At 36.8% G+C, this 27,745-nt stretch overlaps 1 protein-coding gene across 1 annotated transcript in view; it reads left to right on the forward strand.

Moving 5' to 3' along the window:
- LOC149087488 (uncharacterized) overlaps positions 1-27,745 on the forward strand; it is a 58,277-nt gene that overhangs the window by 21,462 nt on the left and 9,070 nt on the right. The window contains exons 6-12 of the mRNA XM_089231483.1: positions 2,787-3,100; positions 4,525-5,290; positions 7,433-7,581; positions 9,864-9,972; positions 24,859-24,947; positions 25,751-25,978; positions 26,082-26,241. Coding sequence (XP_089087609.1) covers positions 2,787-3,100; positions 4,525-5,290; positions 7,433-7,581; positions 9,864-9,972; positions 24,859-24,947; positions 25,751-25,978; positions 26,082-26,241 — 1,815 coding nt within the window. The remainder of the gene's footprint in view (positions 1-2,786; positions 3,101-4,524; positions 5,291-7,432; positions 7,582-9,863; positions 9,973-24,858; positions 24,948-25,750; positions 25,979-26,081; positions 26,242-27,745) is intronic.

The following is a 27,745-nucleotide window of genomic DNA, read 5'->3' on the forward strand; positions in this document are numbered from 1 at the left end:
AAATTGAACGAAGTGAATTATTTTTTCTCAAAAAAATGGAAAATTTAAAGATTTTGACATTTACTATTTTACGTAATTTTTGAGAATCCAAAATGCAGAAACATCTTGAAAATTTCAAAAAATTAATGCTCGGGTCTAAAAGGGATGCAGTGTAGCTCGACGAACTAGCCATACGCATTCGGATACGTGTCCAACTTTTTGAAGAGGAGGTAAATGCTGTCCGTGTGAAGGACTTCGGGTTGCTCTTCAATAAATACACAGTGGTGAAACACTGTATAAAGTCATCAAGAACAAGCGGACTTGTTTCATTTTAGCGTGAGGAGGTTTTTTTTGTACAACCATACTCGTCCTTATTCGTGAATGTTTAGAACTATTTTCGAAATTTGAAGCTCTGCACAATTAAAATTCACATATGGTGACAGACCCAGGGCTGTGGAACGGGTGGAACAGAACTTTTTGATTATCGTGCTAAAGTATCCCGCACGCAGTGTGCACAACATAACAATGAGCATTGTCCTACAAAAAAAAAATCACACCCTGTGAAAGCATGTTGAATCACTTTAGTCATGATGACGTTATGCAGCTTGGCTAATGTGTTACTGTAGCTAAACAACGAAAGTCCCTCTTCACAAACGATATCTGCAGCATCCTCAAAAAGTTGTGTCTAGATTCACCACTACGCAATTCACAAACAATAAGTCAAATGGCATCCGACTTAACCGATCCGCCCAAAGTCATACGGAAAACTGATTGCAAATCGTCGCGACCGTAGTCCCGATACAATACTAAACAATCTGTACTACTCCAAATTATAACTTTAACAATAATGGTTTGAGTCCAATCTTAGCCCAAATAAACTTAAACCGCATTACAACTTTAGACATTTCACATTCCGCATTACAACCGCATACTTTAGACATTTCACATACTAAATTAGACTAAAAAATATAATACTTTCTTGCTTCAACCAGTACCAATATTCTGTATAAATAACGATAGCTGTACTATATATTTCCGTATAAATTCTTTAACATCTTTTCTTTTGTACAAATTGGTATTCCCATTTGTCTCGCACCTACTGGAAAGACCATTCGTCTTTTCTGATTCCAATATGTGCAATCAAACAAATAATGATTTGATCGAGTATCTTTCTCTTCGCAAAATACCTGCACATGTGTTATCTCTCTCTTATGGTACCGTCCCTGATAATAGGGTATGGCTCCATGATCTGTAAGCACTTGGTCCAAATGAAAATCACCCTGAATTCTCTTAGTGGGGACATAAAGGAAAAATTCATGTCCTTCTACCATTCTCTCTCTGATTCCATGTTGTCTGCCATGTTTCCATCATATGGTGAAAAATTCTTATCTTGAATGCTCTTCTAGTCATCCTGGTCGTTTCTTTTTATAGTGTGTGTAATTTGTGTAATTTGTGTTAATTGCATTTTTAATTGGGTTGCTGTATTTTTGAAACATATGACAACCATATTTTTATGGGCATCTTTTTATCAGCCGCCTCGTTGGGCATTTTGCCTGTTGTGGCGTTGTATTTGTATTTGTATTTGTGTGTACTATCTAATGTTGCCAACTTGGTCATCTTCATTTTTAAAATTCCTACATGGGCCCAACCCAATGAAAATGTGCCCCCAGTGTATGTGCATACTCTAATATTTTCGTCTTTTGTTCAATATATATCTTCAAAGACTCTAATGCCATAAGTGAAGCAATGTGCCTGTATAAACATGTATATCTTATATATATATCAAGTTCTATACATTTATATGATCATTTTTCAATAGCTGTCAGTTCTGCTGTATATATAAAAACTGATACTCATAAACAGACAGATTAATTCGAGGCAAAATTCACCGGAAAAGGGATATATTATATTGTTTTCTTCATTTCAAATTCTATATCACTCATCGTCCGTGTTCGCTAATCCGAATAATAGTATTCACTAAGTTATGTGAGCGAGCGAGCGAGCGAGCGATCGAGCGTCATAGTGAATGAGTGACCCAGTGGTACACCGAGTAATCTAGTGAGTGAGCGAGTGATAGAGTGAGCGACCAGGTGATTGAGTGCGTAACAGAGTGAGCTACCCAGTGAGTTGATGATAGAATGAGCGACCAAGTAAGTGAAGTGAGTGACCTAGGAAGCAGAAGAACAACCTAGTAAGTAAGTGAGGGACCTAGGAAGCAAGAGGGTGACCTAGGGAGTAAACGAGTCATTCATTCATTCACGTTTCTAAGTGCAATATTTACTATATATGGATATTCGAAAAACGGAGAAAATTTGGGGAAAAACAGCGTTAAATGCGGGTAAAACCGTTTTATCCACATTTAACGCTGCTCAAATTTTCTCCGTTTTCCGAATTCGAATATCTCAGTGAATACCGCACTTAGAAACGTGAAAACTTTTTTTGGCATCAGGGGGGACAGGGCATCAACTTTCTAATTGGGTTTTGTACGGGCACGGGGACTGTATAACAAGTTACTTTTTTTTATTTTGATAACTTTATTTTGATTAACCCCTTGAAACATGAATGACATACCTGAGTACTACACGTTATTTGGAAACTTTTTCTAATAGGAAGTATACCTCTAGGATCAACGGTTCGCCAGTAAAATGTCATAACCTCTGTGTGCTTATGCACCCTGTATTTATGTAGATTGCTTTTTTTAATTCTTTTTTCACATCCGATATGCCTTCTCGTCCGTCTAAATAAATGGGCTCGACCGAATTCATTCGATCGACCACTATACTTTAATGCTTCGAATTGTTTTGCAGAAACAGCTGGTGCCCATCAAGCGAACAGCACGACGGAAGACATCACCAAAGGCAAAGAAATGCCAGCACCGGTGTCGTGTACTTCGGCGACGGTGACGGAGCTTCTGAAGGAGCTGCAACAGAACCTGAGCGACGATTTCAATAAGAAACTAGAGGAATGGCACCGTGTGAGAAACGAAGGCTCGAAACCGGCTTCGACCGAGATGGAGAGGAAAGACTCTTTCGGGAGGTTGAGGAAGTTCAGCCGGCCGGACAAGATCAAGCCACTGTCCACCGAAAAACTCACCAAACACTCCAGTATCGTCCAGAAGAAGGTGAAGCTACTGTTGATTATTGCGTTCAGAACTTATCGTATATCAATTTCAGAGACTGTATACTCACTGTATATTTTTTTAAGCTCAGGGAGTTAAGCCCTGACAAAGGATTGTGGGTATTTCGAGTGAGAAACATGGTGAATAGTCAGCCCCGCTTAATATCGGATATCGACTATTCCAGCACACAATGTCCGATTAAGCGGGTACCCGAATATGCGGGGGAACCATTCCATTGCCATTTTGCAAATTTAAATAGTTTGTATATAGAAAATTGAAGACGGATAATGTTAATAAAGCTTCTCGAACAAATCAGATATCAAAAATAAAATGGAAATTATATTTAATTACAATAAGAGAGATCACAGTTCCTAAGATTTTTACTTTTCATTAGGAAAGTTAGCGCCCTCTATTGTCTCAACAGAGAACAAAGATAAGCTAACTGAATGTACACATTCAAGACCACTTGAATATTCGGAGGCCAACACATACTCTCAATTGTATTTAACTTAATTTAGTAACATATTTTCTATTGATCCAAATGTTTCATTCAATGAAAACATTATGTGTATATTGGTTAATGTGTATTAACAGTTGACATATGAAGCGTATTGCTCGATTAAGCTGGTGAAAAGTGGTTAAAATTATCGTGGTTTTTTTTTTGTTTTTTTTTAAGCGGGGAACTTTAACAATGTCACTATCTGAGAAATTTCGGTGCCGTAGAATTTTATCCGTTTTAGAAGAAGGTGCTTCGGCTTAAGTGTGATGTATTACATAAAAAATATAATTCTGGAAAAAAATTGTATGTGAATAAAAATATATACTCGGTATCGTGTTAGCTGAAAAAATTTTAACGTGATGCATTTCTTTAGTTATGAAGCTCAAACCTTCAATGTGCACAAGTGTGCATGTCCGGACTAAATTTCATTTTTTATAAGAAACGTGTTTGAACTATTTTTGATCATTTTAAAGCAGTTTTTGATGCTAACTGATATACATTTTTTTTTTAATCAATGAACAATTTTTTATGCCAAGTTTGAAAACAGTTTACGTTCCTTTCCAGTTACGTTCCTCCAATGATCTCTTAGAGATGATCTCAAATTTGCTAAGTGTTGTAAGCAGATTGGCTGTAAGAGAATTAACGAGATGCCGAAAATGTGATATATATTTATGTCTGAGCAAATAATCGTACTGCTTTTATTAATATGACGCCATGTCACATTTCACAAGCCGAAACCCAGAACACTCGTTTGTGTGTGTCCTGCTGTATTGTCGAGAAAAATTGAAAAGAATAACGATTTGATGAAATTAAGTCTTTATTGATTTTTTTTTTTTTTAAATATCAGTTGCGCAAAAACATGTTAAAAAATGCCAAATCTGAAAGGGATAATTGAGTTCGTTCGTATTAACCTCTGGTCTATTTTTAGGACTTACACTGGTTGGAAAAAGAGTTGCAGAAAGTCGAAAGAGAAATCATCAGGCTTTCGAAAGAGAAGCAGAAGTTCGAGAAAAGAGCTCTGAGGCTGATGTGCCTGAAGGAAGCCATGCAGGAATCACAAATGAAAAATAACGAAGTGTTCGTTAAAACGGCGGCTGGGGAATTCCGCTTCGAAGGGATATCGAACGCCTTCACCAAGAAACTATACGAGTGGGAGACAAAGAGAGGTGTTGGGCCAGAGTTATCCACGATCGTGCTCTTGGACGAGTCTCTGAAGACCCAGGACTTCCAGCCGAGAGAATGCAAATCCATCACGGACATCGACAAGAGATCCCTGCTACCGTCGAACTCCGAGCTACTCACCGACAGATTCGCGGCGTATCGTATCTCGAAATCCAGTTCCGAACCAGACTTCTCTTCGCTGTCGAACTCGGCCACGAAGGACTCCGAAAGTCCCAAGTCTGCCGTTAGGTGCCAGTCCGGTGACACGTTTCTGTCATTCGGGAACGACAGCCAGGTGTCGTCGACGTCCAGGAAAGACGACGCGATCGAGAAAAGTGACGAGATTTCCCGTGATGAGAACTCCACTGAACTGCAACACAGCCGCGAGGATTATTGCAGTCTATTGGAAGAGAACATATTCCTGTTGGATCAACTGAAGGATAAAGAGCACGTCTGCGCTAAACTCCAGAGTGAACTCGATAGGCTGGACGAGAAAGCTGGGAAAGCTAATTTGATGCACAAAGAAGAATTAGGTTAGTGGTGCAAATCGTATATTTGTACCAATCTATACCTTGTACATCAATTAACATTAAAACTGGCTTTTAACTAGCGACAATAGATTATGGTCGCGTACAGGGCTGGACAAATCGATTGACCGACATGCCCGGGGCATGTAGAAATTTTAACCAGGCATGTACTTTTTGGAACCACATGCCCGAAGCTGGAAGGTAAAACAAAAAATTTTTAATAATTAAATCATTGTTTCCATTTGATATTATCGGAAACGACGAAAATGTTTCTACACATATGAGTGGAATTCCAAAAAAAAACTTTCTAAGATGATGCAATGAGTAGTCAACATACGGTATCTTGATCCAGGTTCGAACCCCGTTGACGGCACAGTGGTGGCCGGCTGAAGTTGGTTTTCTGCGGTTTTCCAACTTCAAGGCACGAATGTCAGCCTGTCTCCCATTTGAAAAAGTCTTTCCGCAGAGAGCAAACAGGCCTACAACACAATACTGACAAAACATGAAAGTTCAAGCATTTCCATCTTTACTTCAGAAAATAGAAGCCAGATGGCAGCATAAATACGAAACAAGCGCAACTCGACAACATAAATACCTTAGGGCCAAGCATACACTCAGAACACACATTCCGGCATGTGACGATTCGTTAGAAATTCCGTAGAGGAATGTGTACGACGTGCATGTTCGGTTAAGTAGTAGTTTTTCCCTCCATGGCCCATGTCTCCTGAGACGAACCAGCTTATATCCCCTAGGGGGACAGAGCGGGGGCCATGGTTGGTCTGGAGGTTAAGTAGTAGTGGTATCTTGATCTAATATTACGACCCGAAATATTTTGCGGCCCGAGACGGCTATGACACTCGCATTCTGTAGCTGGTCCCCATAGGCTTTTATTTTTGACGGACCCTCAGGTAAGGATTTTCAAGTGCCTATCTCTATAATAAATATAAGTCAAGAAAAATATAGTTCATCTCCCGTGCTGAAGCCCTGTCAGCCATTTCATGTGGAAGCCATGGGTGCTGCTGAGCCCTTAACACCAACAAAGTAGAAATTACAATCGATAATTTAACGGGTTTTTTTTTAGATTTTTAATTTGTGACCGTATGATTTTAAATTTTGTATTTCTTTCGAAATTTCGTTTTTTTTAATGCAGATACTGAAAATTTTAATTTTTGAAGTCATTAAATCCAGTTTTATAATATTTACTAATATTTTTCGGGCATCTATCATTTTTTGTTACATGCACGATTGGGCATGTAAATTTTTGATGATTTGTCCAGCCTTGGTTGCGTGGGATCTTAATAGATCATGTCCTAGTGCTGTTGTCCATCTCACGCGTATTAGGAGAAAAAACGAATGAACACATTATCCTTGGAAAAAGGAGTATTTTTAACCATGAGAGTGAGTGATCGAGTGAGCAATCAGTCCCCGAATCTCTCACTCACTCACTCGTTCTATAACTCAATCACTATCCTACTCGCTCCCTCAGTTGCTCTCATTCTATAAATCAATAGCTGTCTTGCTCACTTCTTCAGTTACCAACTCGATCATTTTTTAAATCGATCACTATCCTGTCCACTCCCTCAGTTACTCACTAGCTCATTCTATAAATCAATCACTATCCTACTCTCTCTCTCTCTCTCTCTCTCTCTCTCAGTTACTCATTTGCTTGATGAGGAACTTGCGTCGGTAAATTACACATTTTCGATGAATTTTCCGTCAATGTTTAGTGATGTGTTTTCCCTTCAATGAATTGATAGCGGTAAATTCTCCGGACATAAAATCTATCTCTAACCAACACAGTGCCGATCAAAGCAACATCGCCTATAGAACAAGACCTCCACGCGAAGCTTGTGACGTTAATGAAGGCCATTTCTCCTATTGCCATTGGATATACTGCAAAAAAAGTAAAAGATATCGCATGCTCGGCCTGCTATATCCAATGGCAATAGGTGAAATGGCCTTCTTCAGTGATGTCACGAGCTTCGTGCGGAGGCCTTGTTCTACAGGTGGTGTTGATCAAAGCAGGACTGCGCGAACAAAGTGACTGCCATACTCACTCCTGTCACCGATGAACTTTCGGGAAACCTTTAAAAAAAAAATTTTTTTAATTACAATATACTGTTCTTTTTCTCTTCCTATTCTCTCTAGAGAAGTACAGACAGAAGCTGTGGGAGATTCACATGTCGAGACCAAAAGACTTGCAGGGGTCTTTACAGTTGATATCAGAATTAAAGGCAAGAATCGAAGAGTTGCACAGGTGTAGCGACAAATTGAAATCCGACAGAGAGAAACTAGAGGTTCGTATATTTACACGTCTTTTCCATACGAGGGGTATGTTCAACCTTTCTTCGAATTGTTAGTGCTATTATGCACCAAAGGTTTAGTCTCGTTTTTTTCCCTGCATAACATTTGTAGCGCGTGGTGTAATGAAATTCGATTTTTTTCACAGAAAAGAAAAAGCATTTTATCAATAATGTGAAGAACATTTTTCATAAAACAAAAAAATCTGCGTGAGATTCTCGTGCGATAGATGTTAAACTTCTAGGTTTGACACATGACTAGATTCATCTCAATTAAACTCCCCCCCCCCTTTAAACTTGACTCACTTGATCTAATTGACCCCTTAAACTTCAAGACACCATTCGCCCCCGTAAAATTCTAAGGAGTTTGACGTCATATGGAATCATAATTGAACCAGCTGTAAATCCCATGTGCGACAGATTAGTTCACCAACAACTTCTAGCGATAATGGGGGTTGGCTCTAAATCAGAGAGGGGGTGGGGCTTTTTATATCGAGACTGTAATTCTTATATGATAATAGACGTCTAAAAAATGTTACACACAAAGAAAGGTGAAATTTTTCATTACACAAGCAACTAAATAGTAGTTTAATAAACAAATATCAAAAATGACATGGCTCTATTCGGTTATGTTGTCATTCTTGATAGAATGGTTATGCTAAGGCACAGATCCCCTGAGGAGAGCGAAAGTAATCTCTTATATAGTCTTTCCTACGCATGTGCTGCAACTGTTTTTGTATCAATTGAAATGGTATCCATTATTGTATGTTTCCGAAAAACAGTCAGTTGCGCAGTGATTGATTGCAGTGCAAATCTAGTACAGGAGTGAAGAGTAAAAAAAAAGGAGAAAAAGAAAAAAAGTGAAGAGCTTTTTGGATGTATTCAGCGTTATGACAGCGCGGCCAATTAGGAGCTGGCACTGTCAGGTCACGAAAAAAAAAAATTCTGTTCGTGCGAGATATACTCTCATGTGGCCGGACGGCTGCGGCGTTACGGGGGATAAACGTAAGATTACAGTTAAGATTAAGTTGTTATATCTGTGATTTCTTTGTGTGAACCAATATTAAAGATAATCACTATAGTGAGAGCTGTAGCCGCTTCCTGCAGTCGCGGACTACGTCTTGCCACGTTCTGGGTTGGGGAACGATCCGATTACGAAGTAATAGCCAAGAAAAGTCATAGTTCATAAAAAAAAATTTAATGAAAGAGAAAAGTAATTGTAACGAACCCCCCCCCCCCCGTAACCTCTGGATTGCGAGCCTTACGCTCTATTGACTGCACCAGCACCGGTTGCAAGTTGACGTTCTTATTAGATGTGTTAATAGCGTGAATAGGTCACGAGAGAGTAACTTTCTCTGCGCATGTGCTTTAGAATATTCATTGCTCCGTGTCCCGATCCATAGCCGCTACTACCTTCCCCCGCTAACTATATTTTCTTACACGGCCGAATGTCTGTTGGCATCTTCCACCGCCATCATCCATCACCACCACCGCAACCCATCGGCTTCTCGTAAGTTCATCACACAATCCGTTATTCTACGGAACGGGTTTTTAGGAAAAAGAAAGCATTCCACTTTTTGTGATGAATTTTCTTTCCCTCACCAACTTTCACTCTTACGTCGCTATAGAAGCTTCACCTCAATAAAAGTTGTATTTGTAACCGTTGATTTGTTAAAATTACGTGTCCCAGAAGTTCATGGAAACTATTGAACAAATACAAATTTGAAACGCGTAATCGTGACGCAAGGCTTTTATGTGTATGAAAAGAGCCTGAATCCTGCGAATTACGCGGCCGCAGAAGGCGTCAACTAAAAGGGACAGAATGTTTAAGGCGCCAGCTAAAAGGAACAATTTTCTAGAGTGATAACTGAAGGGAAGGGGCAATCTTTTATCACCACAATATCTTTCTCATTCACTTGAAAAATCTCGAGAACAGGCCCAGTGTATAAATAGTTGTGGAACGAATCATTCGAATTTTCATTTTCCTATGGAAAAATTTCGTTCACAGAACGAATTATGCTCGTTAACCGAAGTTCCTCCGAACATACTTCTAGATACTTGCGCTTACATTGCACTTCCCAATCAAGGGCGTAGCCGGGGGGGGGGGGACTTGGGGGTCTGGTCCCCCCCCCCCCGAAATGTGAGAAAATGACCGAAAAAAGGGAAAAAGATGGCCAAATCCACTGTTCTGTCACTTTGGTCCCCCCCCCGAACGAAATTTCTGGCTACGCCCCTGTTCCCAATACTTACTTACGTATCTTATTTTTCTTCAAATATAGGAAAGTTTCCGTCGAAACAGTGAACAACAAAAGTCCTTATCCGATGACCTCATCAACCGTATATTAGACATGCAAGAAAGACTGGCGGAATCTGATCAGAGACACTGCGGTAATTATGATAAAAAAAAAGCGTCAATTTAAATATTTTGATTTTGAAAAAATTTGTGCAAGCAATGACACGAGGCTGCACCTGTGATGACGTGAAATACCATCCCTAAAACTCAAAAATACTATATATACAGGGCTAAAATACTTTGAGGTTCAAGAATGTTTTGCGACCCCCCCCCCCGTTCCCCCTTCCGTTGAGCCAACTTTGTATTAAAAGTCCTGATAAGCCCGTCGCGAATCCCATGCAACACATCCACACTAGAGTACGAACACATCTCTAGTACGATATCGATCCAGGGTATTGTGTCGGGGAAAGCAAGGCCCCCCTAGCCAGAGCAAGGGGTATCTGGACCGTCTATCCCTATCAGTAGGGGCAAAAAGGGGCTTCTGCCTCACCGCAGCCGCCGCAGCCGCAGCCATTCCCCATTCCGCAGCCACCGCATCCTTCTAGTCCGCAGCCATCCCCCACTTTTCCGCAGCCAGCACCTGAGTCATTTTCTTCTGTGATAAGAGATCTTTCTTAAATAAAACTTTAGTGTCTGACATCAAGTCAACGCAGCTGTAATGACGTCAAAGATTTTTCAACGCTGTCCCCATTCCGCAGCCACCGCAACCTTCCATTCCGCAGCCATCACCCACTTTTCCGCAGCCAGCACCTGAGTCATTTTCTTCTGTGATCTTGAGGGGTCTTTCTTAAATCAAACTTTAGTGTCTGATCACTCCCATGACGTCAAAGATTTTTCAACGCTGCCCCCATTCCGCAGCCACCGCAACCTTCTATTCCGCAGCCATACCCCACTTTTCCGCAGCCAGCACCTGAGTCATTTTGTTTAGTGTGATAAGAGAATCACTTCTTTCTTGATTCAGAGGGATCTTTCCTAAATTAAACTTTAGTGTCTGATGTCAGGGGTTGCGTTAGCAAGCTAGATATTTAAATTTCTACCAGGGATCTTTCTCAAATTATCGTTTTTTAACTTAATTTTTTTCTGTCGTTATTCTAAGAGGGCTCAATTATTTTGAAATAAAAATCTCCCAAAATTATCGTTTTTATTTTTAGCCACTGCAAGTCGTGTGGGGTCGTTCTTGAATTAAACTTTTTCATATCATCCTAAAAAGTTTTCCCCAAGTCTCAACGATGATGTCACAACACTCCGTGATAGGATTTAGAAGGATCTTTCTTAAATTAACGTTTTTTAACTAACTTTTTTTCAAAGAGGTTTGATGAGGGCTTAAATTATTTTAAAATAAAAAATTATCGGGTTTTTTTTAGCCACTACGATGCAAGTCGTTCCTAAATTAAATTTTTTATGTCACATTTTCTAAGGTTCCAAGTTGTTATTCTTGTTCCAAGTTGTTACCAAGTTGGTATTTGTATTTGTATTTGTATTTGTAAAAGGGCTCGTCATATATTAAATTATCTTTTGGAATTTCTTATTTCTATCTCAAGTGATGAGATTTTTTTTTTTTTTCAAAGAGGGTGCAATTCCTAAATTATCGTTTGAAATTTTTTTTTTATCCCCATGTTCAAATCTGACTTTCAACCAAATAATGCGATTTTTCACAAGAGGGGACTTGTTCATAAATCAGCTAGTAAAAATGCATGTAAAAAGACTTTAAATCTTACGCAACAAAATATTTGAATAGTAATATATATATATATAATCACCACTTTATATTTTTGTATACGTCCTTCCAAATTAACGTTTTCACTAATACCATGATGTCACAACACTCCGTGATGGGGTATTTTTCAAAGAGGGGTTGTATCGTTTGGAAATTTTTTTTTTTTTTGTGAAATTCGTCACAACTCTGACCTCACATCCGTCCCTAATGTTCTATACCTTTTTTCTTTTTTTTTTAAATTTCATGCCCATGACGTCGTCAGGTCATTATTCTGAAATATTTTTTTTTCACAGGGGTCGTTCTTGAATTATCGTTTACGCGTCGTTAAATTATCGTTTGGAAAACTTTTCATTCTGACATGTTTTTTACCATCGTGTAACTTCTCTTGAAATACGAGTTCGTTTACTTATCTGAGAAAATTTTCCGAGCTGTAAAATAAAAGAGTTACTACAAATGAATTGCAAAGTCTTTTTTACAAATCAAGTTTTCAATTATTCAATATTTTAAATAATTTTCTTCAATCATACATTTCAAATTTTCATAATTAATCAAATAATTCTCCGTGGCGTTATGATTTTCCACTAGAATTTCAGCGATGTCATGAAAGTCAAGGCATGATCGTAATATTTGTAATAATGTTAAGTTATCAAGCAACTGCGTGCCCAGCTGATAGCCCATGGCGCATCCACGACAACTAGATATTTTTTCCCCTACGAAATCATAACTTCTTTTAAACTTCCGACTATAGCAACGGTAATGTAGAACTTGTGTTCATCACTTTAGCTTGATTTTTTCTTTTACGCTAACTCTTCTACTATTTTTTCCAATGACATCCTCTCTAATGTTCTGGGTACAGTAACATAAAGTTAATTTTTGTTGGAAAAACTATAAATTGCGAAAGAAGGAGGGAAAGCTCCAATACAATTCTTCCATCTACCGAGATATCACACTTAGTACGAGAAGAGGTCAAAGAGAAATCGAACTAGCGCAAAAACACTCTTGATCGCTATAGTTCATTCTTTCTTAACAGTCAACCAACAGGTAGACACTTTTTGCTTTCATAAAAAATAATATATATTTTTCACATGCATTTGTTAATCTTGAAGAAACCCCCGCGTCGTTTTAGTGATCTCACAGTCAAATAGTGTGATAAGACAAAATATTTTATCCGAATGTATATGATTTCCTGAAGTAACAAAAAAAATTAAAGGTCATCTTTCAACGAAGAGTCAAGAATCACTTACCATGGTGGATACTCATTCATCGTTTATTGAGAGCATGCAAAAGAGTTAGCTTACAGTGTTTAGTACTAGCTTCAATCTTTTACCTGCAAACTTACGCATTTGTCAACATCGGGAAAAAATAACAGCGAAGAAGAAGATGCTATAGAAACAATAAAATCAAAAATATAGTAATACCAAGAGGCTTTGAAATACTTTTAACATATATTTATTTTTATTGATTATTCTAGATAATTTCTTTGAATCGTATCATCTCCCACCCAACTCAGCATTATCATCACCGCGATTCATTACTGGATCTCCATTTGGATTTACCCACATGTTTCCTCATTCGTAAAACGTTCTGGGTGCAGCTGTGAATCTGATAATATCGGGGTGGTCGCCTTTGATGGCGAACTTGAGATGTCGATTAAAAGAAAGTCATTGGCTGATTCACGATTATTCGCCCAATCTCGAACCCGTTGTTGAGTCTAAAAATGAAACATTTGGGGGAAAAAAAAACCTTTTATTTTAAAAATAGATAAATTTAAAGAATAATTTTGCTATTTTTTGAGTTTTCCTACAAAAAAAAATTTCAATTTTAGTGATGAGGATTATATAGACAACCGAAGAAAAAACTTTTATTTTGTTTTATTTTTTTATGTCCTCCTAGTATCACAAAACAGTTTGTGAAACTATGACGTTGAAATTGGATAAATCGTGTCGATCAAAAGACGTCTCGCACTTCGATAGTATGTTTAAAATGTTGATACTAATAGGAAAGCAATATTTTGTAGCATCGATTTTATTTTTCTATTGAGCATAAAAAATAGTTTAAACAAAATAATTGAAGAATTGTGTCAGGAATATTATGTTTATTACAACTGACTACATTCGAGACACTTTTAAAAATAGAGCAGTCTATACAAAACGTATGTTTTTAACTATAATTCAGAGATATTTTTTAGCTGTTACACATTATTTCATCGAAATTAGCTTATTTTTATACTTACGCTGAACATTTTACACTGAAAAACTAATGTATATAGTCATTTTTATACACTACGGGGCTATAGCAGTTGTCAATTCAATGAATTAGAAGTTCTAAGATATGCTAAATATTTTCGGAAATATGTTAATTTTTATGAAACAATACATGAAGTTTGAAAGAAAAGAAATTCAATATTTTATATTTAAACACTTGTAAAATACAACTGAGTATATAGCCAGTTCATTGCAGTTAGTATCACCTGAAAACCACGACTAAAAAATTTCATTAAAATATCGAACATACTTTTGAGAAGATGAGTTTTGCACGCAGTGAAGTAACGAAAAACACGAATCTTCATGAACACGTTTAAAAATTAATTGAGACCTATACTCTGGTTGAATTGACTCAGCTAGAATTTTTTTCATCACTTCATATGTATAAGAATAAAATAGTTGTGTATTTCTATGAAAAAAAAAGAATCGCTAATTTCCATGATTTTCGTCATTTGAAGATAGTCACAACCTTAAGTTCACATCGAGAAACGTTCATAACGTTATATAGATCGCTAATAAATGAGAGATGCACATCACACACTCCTTATTTTTACCTTTAAAAATCGAAAACGATGTTAACTCTGTTGGATAATTTTAACCGCTTGATGGGCGTACATATTTAAAATGCAGGTTAAACACAACCCGATAAAACCGACACCACCGATAATTCTTTTCATACTCTTTTAAATTTTCAAGACAAGAGAGGACGGAACTTTTTATAATTAAAGACTAATACAATGTTGTTAGAAAGAAAGTCAAAATTAACAGGAGAACCATATAAAACAATTGTTTTATTTCACAGTAAGAATCGATAAAACGGAATAAATTGAAAACTATATCAATTTTCCTTTTTTTTCTTCGTTAATGAATTTCCCTCCTCAGGAGACCTTTTCATAGATGACTGGGCATTCCCTTCCAAGGTATCACATATCTCATGTTATGCTCTCATTCTATGCTCATTTCAAACTGAGCGAAGTCATTAAGTAAATCACACTCATGCTGCATATTGTAGAACAGCCTAGAAAAATTCAGCTGAAATGTGAAGAAGAAAATCGCTGTCAAATTGAGGTGAGTATCCCGACACGCTCTCGCTGTTTAAACTCCCAATGACAAGTAACGCGGATAAAAAATGAATACGTACGGAAAATCGTGACGTGGAATACAACAATTTCAATTAGAGTGAAATTGATTCGAAGTATATTTTTGATAAGAAAGTTGCTGTCTTTTGAAAATGTCACTATCTTCATAAATCCGTAATTGTAATAGTTCAACCTCTCATAAGAAAGTCGCAAGCAGACGTGAAAAAAATTCTTCACCTCCATTCTTCAATTGGCATATATGAAGTAGTTGCATATCACACGACACCTGCGAGAACACTATGTATCGATCACATATTCAGAGACCCTCGCGAAGAATGGTAATGAAAATTTTTACAACGTTGAACCTCAGCGTGAAGAAAATTCCTCTTCCGTGCGTCATTCAGATCACTGTATAGACTTTTTTCCCCTTCACATCTCTGCTTCTACACTCCACATACCAATATAGCACACATTTTTTTTAATTAATTTTTTTTTTCTGTTTAAAACATTTTTGTTTTTTCAATTTTTTAATATTTTAAACTCTTCCCCAGATCTAGTTCTTACATTTTAACCACTCCCGGAACGCTAAAACTTTAGCTAAAGCACAATGGCCCTGCTGCTTTGGGTGATATGAACATGAAACCAGACTTTTCGAAACATTCATCGGGGAATCCAATAGTATATAGGATGGAAGACCGAATTGTCGCTGCAAAATTTTCGCTTTTTCTTCGAATTTCACGAAAATCGTATGATAATTTTCATTTATTCGGACCAAGTCTGCTACAACCATCTCGTACGGGTTAAAACCCAAGTACCACCCAAGTTTGCGTATGTTTCCATACACCCATGAAACCTGGGAGAATTCTCCATCACTTAAATCGTGAACACTAAATGATGCCTTATAAATGTTATGATATGGCTCATCTGTTTCCAAGTTAGAAAAACTTTATTCCTTAACAATAAATTCTCGCGATCTTAACCTATAACACTCAACATCTGACACGCATGCCACAGCAAACAGGAAGAAATTTACTTACTCATAGAGTGTGGAAACAGAGATGGAAAATCTAAATACACTAGCTGGAATCGAACGAAAGAAACAAGGTGATTACAGTTTATTAGACACTCGATCAAATATACTTAGATTAGGCCAAGCTGACGAGTTCCGCTTGTATAGAATTATGCTAAAATATCAAACTTCAACTAATTTGGGGGGGGGGGGTGTTATGCCGCCATTGTAGCCGTAGTTAACATTTCAACCCTAAGTGGCTAAGAATAGAGGCATTAGTTAGTCAGTCACACGAGTGTTTGTCCATCCTTACGTCTCTTTTTTGATTCATATACCAATGTGTGTGATAATCAAGTGAAACCAACAGATCCGTAATATGCAACCCCTGATACGAGTTCATGAAGTGAGGGGTGCTAAACTGAGATAGTTGTAAATAGTCAAAAAAGTGGGTGATAAGAGGATCGAATGATAAGAGTGAGTTGTTATCTCGAACGTACTCATGCTAACTCATGCAACCTTCTCCTCAGATTCCATCACACATGATGTGTAGTATGTGTAGAGACAGATACATAAGCTCACTGCGAACAACCGAGAGTGCGTGATGAATTAAGTTACAAGTGTTTTTACAGAGGGGAAGGCTGGTGCGTCAATACCAAATCATTACCCCATGATAATGATAATCAGAAGAAAAAAAAAATAGTAAGAATTGTAATCGAAATCACATCAGACACTAATCAACAGTGGACACTTTTAATCGCAATATGATAGAGCACAACTTTTTTTTATTGCAATAAAAAAAGTTAAGTAAATGAAACCAAGGAAGCAAAAAAATAAATAAATAAATCTCTCTTCACACCAATTCCTTATACACTGTATTGCCTTCGCCTCATATACACGCAAGCTAGCAAAAAAAAAAAAAAAAAAGGAATTCATTAAAATTCATACAATGCATTACGTCTCCATCAATCAATCAAATGATTGATCTACGTACACCTTTCAACGTTGTTTCACACAAAGAAAAGTAAAAAAAAAATCAGTTTCCTACGAACAAACTCTAGCTGTGGGGGAAAAAAAAGAATCAGCATGCATCCCTCTCTCAATTTTACTCTGCTGAATTTTGCTGAAATCACCGTTCTTTCAAAAACTTACAAATTTTACGCTAAATTCCCGAATTTTACGTAGCAGTATTTTCAAATTTTTGTTAAATGTTTTGTTTGTCAAATTTTTGTTCAGCGACGTTGTACCATTAGTGCTTCTCAACGCGGAAACCAATGGCGGAGGGGGGGGGGGGCGACAATCAAAGAACCGTTCTTTGATTGTCGCCCCCCCCCCCCTCCGCCATTGGTTTCCGCGTTGAGAAGCACTAATGGTACAACGTCGCTGAACAAAAATTTGACAAACAAAACATTTAACAAAAATTTGAAAATACTGCTACGTAAAATTCGGGAATTTAGCGTAAAATTTGTAAGTTTTTGAAAGAACGGTGATTTCAGCAAAATTCAGCAGAGTAAAATTGAGAGAGGGATGCATGCTGATTCTTTTTTTTCCCCCACAGCTAGAGTTTGTTCGTAGGAAACTGATTTTTTTTTTACTTTTCTTTGTGTGAAACAACGTTGAAAGGTGTACGTAGATCAATCATTTGATTGATTGATGGAGACGTAATGCATTGTATGAATTTTAATGAATTCCTTTTTTTTTTTTTTTTTTGCTAGCTTGCGTGTATATGAGGCGAAGGCAATACAGTGTATAAGGAATTGGTGTGAAGAGAGATTTATTTATTTATTTTTTTGCTTCCTTGGTTTCATTTACTTAACTTTTTTTATTGCAATAAAAAAAAGTTGTGCTCTATCATATTGCGATTAAAAGTGTCCACTGTTGATTAGTGTCTGATGTGATTTCGATTACAATTCTTACTATTTTTTTTTTCTTCTGATTATCATTATCATGGGGTAATGATTTGGTATTGACGCACCAGCCTTCCCCTCTGTAAAAACACTTGTAACTTAATTCATCACGCACTCTCGGTTGTTCGCAGTGAGCTTATGTATCTGTCTCTACACATACTACACATCATGTGTGATGGAATCTGAGGAGAAGGTTGCATGAGTTAGCATGAGTACGTTCGAGATAACAACTCACTCTTATCATTCGATCCTCTTATCACCCACTTTTTTGACTATTTACAACTATCTCAGTTTAGCACCCCTCACTTCATGAACTCGTATCAGGGGTTGCATATTACGGATCTGTTGGTTTCACTTGATTATCACACACATTGGTATATGAATCAAAAAAGAGACGTAAGGATGGACAAACACTCGTGTGACTGACTAACTAATGCCTCTATTCTTAGCCACTTAGGGTTGAAATGTTAACTACGGCTACAATGGCGGCATAACACCCCCCCCCCCCAAATTAGTTGAAGTTTGATATTTTAGCATAATTCTATACAAGCGGAACTCGTCAGCTTGGCCTAATCTAAGTATATTTGATCGAGTGTCTAATAAACTGTAATCACCTTGTTTCTTTCGTTCGATTCCAGCTAGTGTATTTAGATTTTCCATCTCTGTTTCTACACTCTATGAGTAAGTAAATTTCTTCCTGTTTGCTGTGGCATGCGTGTCAGATGTTGAGTGTTATAGGTTAAGATCGCGAGAATTTATTGTTAAGGAATAAAGTTTTTCTAACTTGGAAACAGATGAGCCATATCATAACATTTATAAGGCATCATTTAGTGTTCACGATTTAAGTGATGGAGAATTCTCCCAGGTTTCATGGGTGTATGGAAACATACGCAAACTTGGGTGGTACTTGGGTTTTAACCCGTACGAGATGGTTGTAGCAGACTTGGTCCGAATAAATGAAAATTATCATACGATTTTCGTGAAATTCGAAGAAAAAGCGAAAATTTTGCAGCGACAATTCGGTCTTCCATCCTATATACTATTGGATTCCCCGATGAATGTTTCGAAAAGTCTGGTTTCATGTTCATATCACCCAAAGCAGCAGGGCCATTGTGCTTTAGCTAAAGTTTTAGCGTTCCGGGAGTGGTTAAAATGTAAGAACTAGATCTGGGGAAGAGTTTAAAATATTAAAAAATTGAAAAAACAAAAATGTTTTAAACAGAAAAAAAAAATTAATTAAAAAAAATGTGTGCTATATTGGTATGTGGAGTGTAGAAGCAGAGATGTGAAGGGGAAAAAAGTCTATACAGTGATCTGAATGACGCACGGAAGAGGAATTTTCTTCACGCTGAGGTTCAACGTTGTAAAAATTTTCATTACCATTCTTCGCGAGGGTCTCTGAATATGTGATCGATACATAGTGTTCTCGCAGGTGTCGTGTGATATGCAACTACTTCATATATGCCAATTGAAGAATGGAGGTGAAGAATTTTTTTCACGTCTGCTTGCGACTTTCTTATGAGAGGTTGAACTATTACAATTACGGATTTATGAAGATAGTGACATTTTCAAAAGACAGCAACTTTCTTATCAAAAATATACTTCGAATCAATTTCACTCTAATTGAAATTGTTGTATTCCACGTCACGATTTTCCGTACGTATTCATTTTTTATCCGCGTTACTTGTCATTGGGAGTTTAAACAGCGAGAGCGTGTCGGGATACTCACCTCAATTTGACAGCGATTTTCTTCTTCACATTTCAGCTGAATTTTTCTAGGCTGTTCTACAATATGCAGCATGAGTGTGATTTACTTAATGACTTCGCTCAGTTTGAAATGAGCATAGAATGAGAGCATAACATGAGATATGTGATACCTTGGAAGGGAATGCCCAGTCATCTATGAAAAGGTCTCCTGAGGAGGGAAATTCATTAACGAAGAAAAAAAAGGAAAATTGATATAGTTTTCAATTTATTCCGTTTTATCGATTCTTACTGTGAAATAAAACAATTGTTTTATATGGTTCTCCTGTTAATTTTGACTTTCTTTCTAACAACATTGTATTAGTCTTTAATTATAAAAAGTTCCGTCCTCTCTTGTCTTGAAAATTTAAAAGAGTATGAAAAGAATTATCGGTGGTGTCGGTTTTATCGGGTTGTGTTTAACCTGCATTTTAAATATGTACGCCCATCAAGCGGTTAAAATTATCCAACAGAGTTAACATCGTTTTCGATTTTTAAAGGTAAAAATAAGGAGTGTGTGATGTGCATCTCTCATTTATTAGCGATCTATATAACGTTATGAACGTTTCTCGATGTGAACTTAAGGTTGTGACTATCTTCAAATGACGAAAATCATGGAAATTAGCGATTCTTTTTTTTTCATAGAAATACACAACTATTTTATTCTTATACATATGAAGTGATGAAAAAAATTCTAGCTGAGTCAATTCAACCAGAGTATAGGTCTCAATTAATTTTTAAACGTGTTCATGAAGATTCGTGTTTTTCGTTACTTCACTGCGTGCAAAACTCATCTTCTCAAAAGTATGTTCGATATTTTAATGAAATTTTTTAGTCGTGGTTTTCAGGTGATAACTGCAATGAACTGGCTATATACTCAGTTGTATTTTACAAGTGTTTAAATATAAAATATTGAATTTCTTTTCTTTCAAACTTCATGTATTGTTTCATAAAAATTAACATATTTCCGAAAATATTTAGCATATCTTAGAACTTCTAATTCATTGAATTGACAACTGCTATAGCCCCGTAGTGTATAAAAATGACTATATACATTAGTTTTTCAGTGTAAAATGTTCAGCGTAAGTATAAAAATAAGCTAATTTCGATGAAATAATGTGTAACAGCTAAAAAATATCTCTGAATTATAGTTAAAAACATACGTTTTGTATAGACTGCTCTATTTTTAAAAGTGTCTCGAATGTAGTCAGTTGTAATAAACATAATATTCCTGACACAATTCTTCAATTATTTTGTTTAAACTATTTTTTATGCTCAATAGAAAAATAAAATCGATGCTACAAAATATTGCTTTCCTATTAGTATCAACATTTTAAACATACTATCGAAGTGCGAGACGTCTTTTGATCGACACGATTTATCCAATTTCAACGTCATAGTTTCACAAACTGTTTTGTGATACTAGGAGGACATAAAAAAATAAAACAAAATAAAAGTTTTTTCTTCGGTTGTCTATATAATCCTCATCACTAAAATTGAAATTTTTTTTTGTAGGAAAACTCAAAAAATAGCAAAATTATTCTTTAAATTTATCTATTTTTAAAATAAAAGGTTTTTTTTTCCCCCAAATGTTTCATTTTTAGACTCAACAACGGGTTCGAGATTGGGCGAATAATCGTGAATCAGCCAATGACTTTCTTTTAATCGACATCTCAAGTTCGCCATCAAAGGCGACCACCCCGATATTATCAGATTCACAGCTGCACCCAGAACGTTTTACGAATGAGGAAACATGTGGGTAAATCCAAATGGAGATCCAGTAATGAATCGCGGTGATGATAATGCTGAGTTGGGTGGGAGATGATACGATTCAAAGAAATTATCTAGAATAATCAATAAAAATAAATATATGTTAAAAGTATTTCAAAGCCTCTTGGTATTACTATATTTTTGATTTTATTGTTTCTATAGCATCTTCTTCTTCGCTGTTATTTTTTCCCGATGTTGACAAATGCGTAAGTTTGCAGGTAAAAGATTGAAGCTAGTACTAAACACTGTAAGCTAACTCTTTTGCATGCTCTCAATAAACGATGAATGAGTATCCACCATGGTAAGTGATTCTTGACTCTTCGTTGAAAGATGACCTTTAATTTTTTTTGTTACTTCAGGAAATCATATACATTCGGATAAAATATTTTGTCTTATCACACTATTTGACTGTGAGATCACTAAAACGACGCGGGGGTTTCTTCAAGATTAACAAATGCATGTGAAAAATATATATTATTTTTTATGAAAGCAAAAAGTGTCTACCTGTTGGTTGACTGTTAAGAAAGAATGAACTATAGCGATCAAGAGTGTTTTTGCGCTAGTTCGATTTCTCTTTGACCTCTTCTCGTACTAAGTGTGATATCTCGGTAGATGGAAGAATTGTATTGGAGCTTTCCCTCCTTCTTTCGCAATTTATAGTTTTTCCAACAAAAATTAACTTTATGTTACTGTACCCAGAACATTAGAGAGGATGTCATTGGAAAAAATAGTAGAAGAGTTAGCGTAAAAGAAAAAATCAAGCTAAAGTGATGAACACAAGTTCTACATTACCGTTGCTATAGTCGGAAGTTTAAAAGAAGTTATGATTTCGTAGGGGAAAAAATATCTAGTTGTCGTGGATGCGCCATGGGCTATCAGCTGGGCACGCAGTTGCTTGATAACTTAACATTATTACAAATATTACGATCATGCCTTGACTTTCATGACATCGCTGAAATTCTAGTGGAAAATCATAACGCCACGGAGAATTATTTGATTAATTATGAAAATTTGAAATGTATGATTGAAGAAAATTATTTAAAATATTGAATAATTGAAAACTTGATTTGTAAAAAAGACTTTGCAATTCATTTGTAGTAACTCTTTTATTTTACAGCTCGGAAAATTTTCTCAGATAAGTAAACGAACTCGTATTTCAAGAGAAGTTACACGATGGTAAAAAACATGTCAGAATGAAAAGTTTTCCAAACGATAATTTAACGACGCGTAAACGATAATTCAAGAACGACCCCTGTGAAAAAAAAATATTTCAGAATAATGACCTGACGACGTCATGGGCATGAAATTTAAAAAAAAAAGAAAAAAGGTATAGAACATTAGGGACGGATGTGAGGTCAGAGTTGTGACGAATTTCACAAAAAAAAAAAAAATTTCCAAACGATACAACCCCTCTTTGAAAAATACCCCATCACGGAGTGTTGTGACATCATGGTATTAGTGAAAACGTTAATTTGGAAGGACGTATACAAAAATATAAAGTGGTGATTATATATATATATATTACTATTCAAATATTTTGTTGCGTAAGATTTAAAGTCTTTTTACATGCATTTTTACTAGCTGATTTATGAACAAGTCCCCTCTTGTGAAAAATCGCATTATTTGGTTGAAAGTCAGATTTGAACATGGGGATAAAAAAAAAATTTCAAACGATAATTTAGGAATTGCACCCTCTTTGAAAAAAAAAAAAAATCTCATCACTTGAGATAGAAATAAGAAATTCCAAAAGATAATTTAATATATGACGAGCCCTTTTACAAATACAAATACAAATACAAATACCAACTTGGTAACAACTTGGAACAAGAATAACAACTTGGAACCTTAGAAAATGTGACATAAAAAATTTAATTTAGGAACGACTTGCATCGTAGTGGCTAAAAAAAACCCGATAATTTTTTATTTTAAAATAATTTAAGCCCTCATCAAACCTCTTTGAAAAAAAGTTAGTTAAAAAACGTTAATTTAAGAAAGATCCTTCTAAATCCTATCACGGAGTGTTGTGACATCATCGTTGAGACTTGGGGAAAACTTTTTAGGATGATATGAAAAAGTTTAATTCAAGAACGACCCCACACGACTTGCAGTGGCTAAAAATAAAAACGATAATTTTGGGAGATTTTTATTTCAAAATAATTGAGCCCTCTTAGAATAACGACAGAAAAAAATTAAGTTAAAAAACGATAATTTGAGAAAGATCCCTGGTAGAAATTTAAATATCTAGCTTGCTAACGCAACCCCTGACATCAGACACTAAAGTTTAATTTAGGAAAGATCCCTCTGAATCAAGAAAGAAGTGATTCTCTTATCACACTAAACAAAATGACTCAGGTGCTGGCTGCGGAAAAGTGGGGTATGGCTGCGGAATAGAAGGTTGCGGTGGCTGCGGAATGGGGGCAGCGTTGAAAAATCTTTGACGTCATGGGAGTGATCAGACACTAAAGTTTGATTTAAGAAAGACCCCTCAAGATCACAGAAGAAAATGACTCAGGTGCTGGCTGCGGAAAAGTGGGTGATGGCTGCGGAATGGAAGGTTGCGGTGGCTGCGGAATGGGGACAGCGTTGAAAAATCTTTGACGTCATTACAGCTGCGTTGACTTGATGTCAGACACTAAAGTTTTATTTAAGAAAGATCTCTTATCACAGAAGAAAATGACTCAGGTGCTGGCTGCGGAAAAGTGGGGGATGGCTGCGGACTAGAAGGATGCGGTGGCTGCGGAATGGGGAATGGCTGCGGCTGCGGCGGCTGCGGTGAGGCAGAAGCCCCTTTTTGCCCCTACTCCTATCCCAAAAATTTAAGAAAATGGCTGATGCATATAGAGTCCATGATTAATTTCCTATAACAGTATTTTTCAAGCCGTAGTCCGCGGACCCCCAACATTCGTGGTATTATTTTCATTGCCTTCATCGCATAAACGACACATGTAATACTGTCAAAAAGAATTCTAATTTATTAATTAAATTTTTCCCTGATATGTAAATTATAAGAAAAGTACATTTTGGAGTTTGTAGAGGACTTAAATGAATTAACCTCAGCTATATACAAGAGGTCCGTCACATCAAAAGGTGCGGAAGCACTGTATTAAACTGTGTCTGCCCTGTCTAAGTTGTGTTGTCATCTTCAAACAGAGAAAGTTCTGGTTGCAGCCCTGACTTGAGAAGGGACTTGGAGTAAAGGTAATGCGGTGACCATACGTCCAGATGTAGGATTATTATTTTCCTACATCACTTTTGGCTCCTGTGGATCCAAACCTGGTTTAAGGGTGAAGAACAAATATCTCCAATATATTCTGCAATTAAATGGCTCAAGCTCCGTAGGCTCACCCATTACCGAAAACGATGGAATATATTTTCGATACATTCACCGTCGCTTACAGCCGCTCATGAAACTGTGTTACTACAAAGCAATATAATTACCAATGTAAAAAAATAGTAATTGTTTCTTTGTTTTTTTCGTTTCGGCTTTTTTAAAAGGAAGTCGGAAGAAATGTCGGAAACATTGCAGATGCGGTGCTATCGGGATGGCAAAGATCCACGAGATATCAGCCAAACTTCTCAAACAGGTTTGTTAGAAACTTAGTACAGCTGTGCTAATCCCAGCTATAGTAGAAGTATAGCTGGTATTGGCTTTGCTTACTGGTATAATAATTTATCATCTGCCAAAATGCTGCTTGTCAAAACATCACCTTAAATAAAAGCCGTAAAATCATGGCTATAAAAACACCGCCGGCAAAACATCACCGTCAAAACATCGACATTAAAACACCAGTAGTTAAAAAAAAACTGCGTGCGTGCATGTGTGTGTTGTCAAAACGCTGCCGTCAACAACATAACCGTCATAACACCACCGCAAAATATTGCTCAGCAAAACATCGCCGTAAAAATATTACTGACAAAAAAAAACATCACTGTAAAAATATTGCTTGGAAGACACCACCGTAAAAATATCGCTTGCCAAAACATCGCCATAAAAACATAACCGTTAAAACATTCCCGAACAAACATCGCTCTGACAAAAAACATCGTCAGTGGCACAAAGTAAAACTAATTTGAGTTTTTGTGTTCGTTTTTTTTTATTTTAAAATTTTACACATGTTGTTTTTGCCCAATAAAAAAATTAACATGGAAACTAAATTACAAATAATTGATGAAACAAAACAACCAGCAAGTTTTTTGTCTTGAAGCTTTTGTCACGATGTTTTTTTTTGTTTTTTGTGATTTTTTTTGTCACGGTGATATTTTGACACGATACAAATAATTCTGTACGCAAGGGTTATCTCTATGATGGTAAATTTATAACGAGATTGTACTTACATGAAATACGTTACTTTCTGTGCATAAAACATTATTCGTTTGTCGTTTGTAGGCTCGAGATATGGAAGAAGCTCTCGCCGAAAAAACTCGCCAAGTCTGCCACCTGCGTTGGGAACTGTTGCTCAGAGACATGTCGACGGTCCTGCTGCAGGCCGCGCTGCACAGGGTCACTTACCAGAGGCCGCAAGCGACATTGCTACCGACCTGGGACGTGAAGAGGATGAAGTTCAAAGCCATAAAAGCTTGGTCCATCGACAGCACCGAGAGGAGACAGTCTGAGGTCAAGTGTCAGAAATATTATCGCTTTACCTGCTCGTATGAAAATGTCTTTTTTGCAATGTTTTGTCGTTGAATTTCGTTCAAATATATTGTACGTTCATCAGGTGACCATAGCCGAAGATTGGCTGCAGGAGAGGCTGAAGCAGTTGTCGGTGACACCTTACAAACAGTGGATGGACGACGTCCAATTCGACAACAGTGGTCTCATTGGAACAGTGCACGAACTGGAAAAAGAAGTCATGTCCATTAAGTCTTGTGATGCAGGTGAACATTTCCTTGTTAATACAGTGGAACCTCTCGATAACGGGCACCCTTGGAATTAAAAACTTTGTCCGTTAACGGGGAGTGTCCATTAATGTACAGGGTGTCCTGTAAGTACAAAGCGGCCTTTATCTAATCAACCGTCCTTCGGAGAAATATAGTTTCAGTTTGATAAATGTTCAAAAGGCGTTCAAAAATTACCCTACATACGTGTTGAGAGTGAAAATACAATGTGTCACGAAATAAAAAATATACATTTTTGTACGGTCCCTTCGTCTTCTAACTTCCAATTGGGAGTTGTTGTCCTGCATCTCCTCACATGCTAGCAGAATAATCAATCAATCAACCATATACTGCTGTCCCGCCCCTAGAGGCATACAGCGGGGATGCTAGCAGAATAAATTCAGTATTTCTAAGTGCAATATTCGCTGAGAAATTTGAATTCAAAGATTGGAGAAAAGTTAGGGGAAAAAGCAACATAATCTCGGGCAACGCTCCCTTCCCCTCATTTGTGCTGTTCTCCCAATTTTTCTCCGATTTTTGAGTTTGGAATTTAACATGGAAGTTTTCTTTGTTTGCCCCAGTGGATGGCAGTGCAATAACTTTCCAATTGCAAGTTAGAGAAGATGGAGAGGGGGGCAGCGTATAAAAATTTAGATTTTTTTTATTTTATGACACACTGTATGTTCACTCTCGAAACTGGTACAGAGTAATTTTTGAATACATTTGAGCATTTTTTAAATTGGAACCAAACCTCTACGACGAACGGTTAATAAGATAAAAGATGCATTACCACTTATACAAGACACACTGTGTGTATACAGTCAAACCTCGTTAGTGCGTCACCCGCACCGTCATATAGTGAAATGCATTGTGTAGCCCGTTGACAAAATTCAAAAAAATATCTGTTAAAAGGAAGTTTAGCCCACAAGGATTGTCCAGTACGAGAGGTTCTGCAGTAATAATCTTGTTTTCAAATTATTTTGGCATCTTTCACCTCTCTCAATTCATATATAGGCAAAATATATTTTTGCTTTCTTCAAGGGAAAGAAGTACCCAACTTTCAGGGCTTTTCCAGCATGTTCGTGCCCAAACACTTTTTTTATTTTGGAGCCCATTTGAACGCTAGTTTTAAATATTGTGTGATGGGGGGGATCCTCATCCAAAACAGGCACTCATAATTACAGAATGCGCAGGAATACTTTAAAATACCAACGGAATATATATGAGCAAACTAAACAAAAACTAATAAAAATCCAGAATTAATGAAAGAAATAATTTCAGATTTATTAAAAAAAACAATCGGAAATTCAATAAGCATTCGGGACTGAAGAAAAATTATTTCAATTCGAATATATATAATGAAAGAAGCCGTTTCGGGGCTTCTTTCGGGCGTAATCGGGAATGAAAGCGATAGGGACTTGCTCCAGACCAACTTAAACAGGATTGCCGCATGGGCAAATGAATGGAGCATGACGTTTAGCGTAGATAAGTGCATGGTCGCTCA

This window comes from Pholcus phalangioides, unplaced genomic scaffold (genome assembly GCF_987345545.1).
Source record: "Pholcus phalangioides strain wild (caught in Gottingen) unplaced genomic scaffold, Ppha-v1.0 ptg000004l_1, whole genome shotgun sequence".
In the NCBI taxonomy this organism is placed as follows: Eukaryota; Metazoa; Arthropoda; class Arachnida; order Araneae; family Pholcidae; genus Pholcus; species Pholcus phalangioides.